Genomic DNA, 5,604 nt, shown 5'->3' with positions numbered 1-5,604 from the left:
TCCCTTAAGAGCACGGCTGTAAGGGGAGCGAGCCTAACGGTCCACTGCAGAGAAAACAAATCGAACATTTTTAGCAGTTTAATACTAATTTTGTTCCTAAAATTCTTGTAGCGTCTGTAGTAAGTGTTCTGCTGTTTAGTGCAAGTACCAGTTACTCATTTCAACGCTAATTCTGGCCTCACCACGGGACTCTCCAGAGCACGGACTGAAACCTCTATCCTTACTTGTAGCTACAGTCTCTTTTTTTCCCTGGAGCTTGGGGTTTCCCAGCTTGTTTCACAGCATAGTATTCAGCAAATCTTTTCCCAAGGAACAGAGGAGTAAAAGGCCAGGTTCAGCACAAAAGCAGCTCAAGAGCTCTTGTAATATTAAAATCAAAAAGAGAACTGCATCTGATAAAACCTGTTTTGAACAAAACAAACGATTTGGTTGCGTGCAGCAAGACGGTCAGTCGCGCTGGATGGATCAACAACATAATTTAAGCAAAGAAAGCCAGCGCAGTATTTCTACCTGATCTGTGCTTGTTTGGGAAAGCCTTACTCTCTGTATTTGGCAACCACAGTGATATGTCAATCTAAGGAAAGCTCAACGAAACAATTAAAAGATGGGCGTCATCCATAACGGCAGTACCTGTACGTTACAAAGATTTAACGTCTTTCTCAGGATAATGGTTTCAAAAACCTAGATCCAACTCCCCAGCTTCTCGTACAACAGGGCCATTTGTTCTGTCACACCTCAACCATAAAAATTCCACGTCTCAATCTAAAATCCTGTGTTGTGTAGCAAACATTTAAGACACAAATTCAGTATATTCAAGTTTTAGATTTCCACAGAAACGAAAAACCTTTCTTTGACAGACAGATAAGCATTTCAAAACTGCACTGAAATCTCGAGGTCTTGGATAATAACCGAGAGGGTATCAGACTCTGTCGGGACGCACACAGCTGCTCCCCGTGGGGCTCACCGAAGGCCGACTAGAACATGGGACGTGGGGGCTGTAAGTGCACAGTACTCGTGTCGTACTTCACCCGTTCTCACGGCCAGCTGATGCACAATCAAACCATTCAGGCAGGCACCCAGATACCCCCGTATCGACAACCTTGGGTTTCCGTGGTTATTGGTTTTACCCGACACTCAAACTCCCTTAGACGATACCTGTACTTTTCCAGCAAAGAGGAAAAATAAAATTACCGGACCCAGTACACTTAAATATATCACTCTCACAGGAAGTGCTATCGATACAGTCCTTACAACCAGCCCCAAGTGTACATTTAAGGATTCTTTTAAAAATCGTTTTGAAGTTGATCTGTGTAATTCGGAAGCCGTACAACAGTTGATGATGACCAGCATTGTGCTTTATGTGAAACCAGGAACCTCAACATAATTACAAAGCTTCTAGGACTTATGGGAGATGAAACTAGGGTGGTCCACCAAAAAAAAAAAAAAAAAAAAAAATCCATGATGAAATCCACAATGTTGGAATTTTGATGGGCAAGAGTGGTCCAGACTAGAAGAAAAGCCCAAACCACCAGTAGAAGAATGACATATGATATGGTCCAAGATGTATCCTTAAAGGTTTGTCTCAACCCTCAGCCATATTGTGAGGATTGATCTTCAGTTCAGTCCAGCCAGCAGAAATTGACTGTGCAATTTTCCATTTCAGGTATTTGTACAGACTATGTACACTCTAGAAGGGTCCTTTAGTGCTACACTGTCGTACTTTTTGTCCCAGCAATTTGAGGGCGTGCAAATTCCACAAAGTCATCGATAAGAACTGGCCAAGCCCCTAAAATTAAAAAAAAAAAAAAAAGACCAGAAGAACTCAGTTCAACAAGGCATTCTTTTTCAAGCTTCAGCTCTAAGTTAGTCATTTTCCAGTCATATCTAGGCAGAGTTTCAAGCAACTGTAATTTGATTTTCTTGCTTGAAATTTAAGAGCTGGTTAAAGATTCCTACTTCCTTTAAACCCAGTTAGTACACATCCCTTTCAGGGGCCATACTTCCTTCATACTCCTGACCAACACAAGACAGAATGAAAGCAAACAGCTGACAAAAAAAATCTAGCTTAAAGCTGTCCTGCTTTGGGCACCAGAACTTGATCCCAAGGATGGCAATAGCTGCTTAACGAGCGCCGAACACTGCATGATGCGGTTTGAGCTGTACGCAGCGACATCGGAACGCACTGCAGCATTTTCTGCTCGCAATTCGATTTTGCACAAATGCAAACCCCATCTGTGCAGCTCGGCGCGCTTGGCCATACCCGAGAACTGCAGAATGCACTCCGACAGCCAGCAGTCCAGTGTAATGCCCAAGGCTGGTAGTACACCACACGTACTCTTCCATATTCCTTACAGTTTGCGTATCAGGACCTTACACATTAAGGGCAGCCACATCCAAAGAGGTTCCCACTCAAGCGCGTGACGGCCACGTGAAGGTTAAAAACAACTGTGGGCTGGGGCTTTCCCGCCTCCCCTCTTAAAATATCTATCTTCCAAATCATTAAACACGCTTTCTACCTTTAATCTGTCTAAACTACATTGATTCATTGCGGGCAGCAGCCCATTTGCTGGGTAAGGGAATGATTCCTATCCGTAATTATGAACGAAAGTTGCGGAAGTTTGCTCTGGAAGTATCAGAAGTTTACGGTCTCCTCCGCTCCCTGAACTGATCTGCCGCCAACAACTGAAGGTAATTAGCTGTTCTTGGCTACAGAGGGGCCGGAAGAGGAAAAATCAAGACAAAAGTTTACAAGAAACACATTTGGTAGGAAATAACATACATGCAGCAACCCCGGCACACTGCCAGCTTCCCTGTAATATTACTGCGTGTCCAATCTCCGCACACACCGAACCAACCAACCAGAAAATACTCTGAGTGAGAAACGCAACAACCAGGGGCCCTACAGAGACATGCATCAGTCGGTCAGCTGGAGATGCCAAGAACTGCGCTGACAATGTTTTAAATGGACAAGTTTTGGGGTTTGTCTCGATACGCAAGAATTGGTGTTTGAGCTCAGACAGGGGAAAAAAAGAAAACGGATTTAAGACAGTTTCAGCATTCCTTTTTTAAACCTGCAGCGATAAACAGATGACAACCACAGGCATTAAGGCAGCTCTACCGGAACTTCAGATCACCAGTGACACTCTAATTATGCTGCTATTAGGCAGCTGGGCCAAAGCAGATACACCATAATAAAAGTAGCATAAAACACAGATGGTAATGGAATAAAATGGAAATGTTTACCTTCCTCATCATAGTTAGACATATCATCTGCTATCATTGTACTAAAGTCTAGAAGAAGGTTCCAGGTATCCTTAGGAATTGATCTTTTATGATGTTCCTGTTTGGACAGGTGGAAAATTTATGTTTAAAAAAAGATAAATTAGAAAATCCTTATACACATTCATTTTTACTGTCCTGGACACATCCATATCCCCAGAACATACACTCCTCTTACACACACCATGAAGTGTGTAAACATTTTTATCTTCCCAGTTTTGAAAACAAACTGCACTCCAGTTTATGTAAAGATTTAAACTTACCAACAAAAACTTGTTCCACAAGTCTAGAAATTTAAATCTTCCGTTAAGTACTAAATTCCAGTAGGCAATGGCCATTTCTAAATCTGTAATATTAAAATATATTACTTTCAGAGATATGCATTTCAAATTTATCATCTCCACAGGTACCTAACAGTAAGATGAACCACTCATTCCTGAAGGTGAAAAGATTACTCTAATGCAAATATACTCATGGATCCTTTACAAAAAGGCAACCATAAATAAAGTGTTACACGAATATTTTATAGGTTTTGACACTATCACTCAAACACAGAAGATCTGAAAATTGCCCACGTTAAGATCTGAAATATCCAAACACACAGATATATATATAACAATACTACAGTTCAAATACAGTGAAAAATTTGTAGTATTTTGTAGTAAAATCTGCTTTTATCTTTTTTAATATATAAAATACAATTTACATAGAACTAGCTTTTTATTATTTCATTTTTAGAGCAACCTCTTTACAGGTGCTGGCTTTGCACCACGACTTTTGCTGAGCATTCATTTCTGCCATCAGGTTTCCTTCTGAAACATCTCCAAGTCCTGTACGAGCAGATGGTTGGTAGTCGGGTTTGGATGGGTTGGGGGTTTTAGGGGTTTTTTTTGTGGGTTTGGGGTTTTTTCTCTCCCCCTCAAAGATTCCTGTTAAGTTCTTGTTTGTTTTGAGCGTTTCTCAGGACAACTGAGAAACCCGAACCGACACGGTTCGGGAAGAACCTGCTGCCCGCCTGGCAACTGTGTGCGGCTGTCAGCAGCGGGGGTGCCGCGGTGGAGCTGTCAGGAGAGACTGGTTAGCCTAGCACGGAGGGGAAAACACCCTCACCTCCCTGGTACTCGCCAAAGGCTAAACTGACGTGCATTTGCTGTTCATTGGCAGCGTACGGCCGTAACATGTCAGCTGACAGAAGAAAGTTGTGTATCTGAGCTCTGCATCTCTCCGGCGTGTGATCTCCGTTACCCGGAATTAACGAGGACCTCTGTCCTGTGGAACAAAACGCTACCGACTCTGCCTCACGGCGTTCAGCGCCCATCACCAAGTACATACGTAACCCCAAAAGGCTGCCTCGCTGAGCGACCTCTGTTTTAAGAGAAGCTCATTTGGCTGGCTAGCAAATCTCTCCAAAAACCATAAACAATCCTCTCGTGAGAGAAGAGAGAAGCGACACATGATCCACTGCACCTCAGGGAAACAAGAAAAAACACGACATGACCCAAGAAAACCGCTCCCTTCCTCACATGCCCGAACTACGTCAGAAAACTGGGAGGTGGATCTTAGGGGTGAAATCAGTAGCAAACAAAACAAAGCATCAACTCCGCGTTGCTGGAAGGAGAAAGGACGGTGATGGGGGGAGTTTAGGAGTGGTTTAATATCTTTGATATTAAAAATTCTTCTCAAACAGCACATTCACATTATAATGCTTCCTGACCGAAGTGAAGCATAAAATCCGAAGTGAAGCATAAAATCCGTAGAGGCTTTTCCAGCGACTGCAAAGGGGGTGATTTCAGACAAAAGCGTGAGTTTTGAGAAACAGACTGACTGAAGAGAAGTCCCGACTCCTCAGTAAACAAGCTGCACGTGAAAATGACAACTTAGTGAGGAGTGTAAAGGCAAGGCATCTCTTTAATGGAAGATGCAGATACCAAAACACGCACTTCAGCTTTCAACTGTCTTGCTACAAGTGAACAGATAAAGCCACTCAGTTTAAGCTGATCCAATCCTCAAGGAAACAGCTCAGGAAAGCAAGCTTCATTTGCTGGTGATGCGTTAATACCAGGCATACCAATAAAATGCAAGGTCATCATATGTTGTGCGTATTTACAGTGGTTTGTAAACACACCCTGTAAACAAACTGTGCGTTTCAACATGCTTATGCAATTTTGAGATTGTTTTTTAAGGAAAGGCCTTTGCTTACCCACAGGAATAATCTCAGGATGCTGCAACCTCAAACTCATTATGTGAGTGCAAACATGTAAAGCACGAAGACATAATGCCTTCGGGCAAACCACATGTTTTTCAAGAAATTTTATGAAATCACAA

At 42.5% G+C, this 5,604-nt stretch overlaps 1 protein-coding gene across 1 annotated transcript; it reads right to left on the bottom strand.

The window, feature by feature from the left end:
* Positions 1-1,296: 1,296 nt before the first annotated feature.
* LOC104507672 (DCN1-like protein 1) lies at positions 1,297-3,621 on the bottom strand. The gene is made up of 3 exons (XM_010149027.1): positions 3,543-3,621; positions 3,244-3,340; positions 1,297-1,786 (listed from the first exon to the last, which is right to left on the bottom strand). The coding sequence occupies exons 1-3, from the start codon at positions 3,615-3,617 to the stop codon at positions 1,707-1,709; spliced, it is 252 nt and encodes an 83-aa protein (XP_010147329.1). The 5' UTR covers positions 3,618-3,621; the 3' UTR covers positions 1,297-1,706.
* Between the last annotated feature and the right edge of the window lie 1,983 nt (positions 3,622-5,604).

The sequence above is a fragment of the Eurypyga helias genome, unplaced genomic scaffold, assembly GCF_000690775.1.
Source record: "Eurypyga helias isolate BGI_N326 unplaced genomic scaffold, ASM69077v1 scaffold26023, whole genome shotgun sequence".
NCBI lineage: Eukaryota > Metazoa > Chordata > Aves > Eurypygiformes > Eurypygidae > Eurypyga > Eurypyga helias.
The sequence above is the reverse complement of the archived record's forward strand: the minus strand, read 5'-3'. Positions and strand labels throughout refer to the sequence as shown.

Coding starts and splice junctions, on each gene's coding strand:
- LOC104507672 (XM_010149027.1), bottom strand. CDS start 3,617: ATGGCCATTGCCTACTGGAATTTAGTACTTAACGGAAGATTTAAATTT. Junction 3,341..3,542: donor TGTGGAACAAGTTTTTGTTG/GTAAGTTTAAAT, acceptor CTGTCCAAACAG/GAACATCATAAAAGATCAAT. Junction 1,787..3,243: donor GTCTAACTATGATGAGGAAG/GTAAACATTTCC, acceptor TTTTAATTTTAG/GGGCTTGGCCAGTTCTTATC.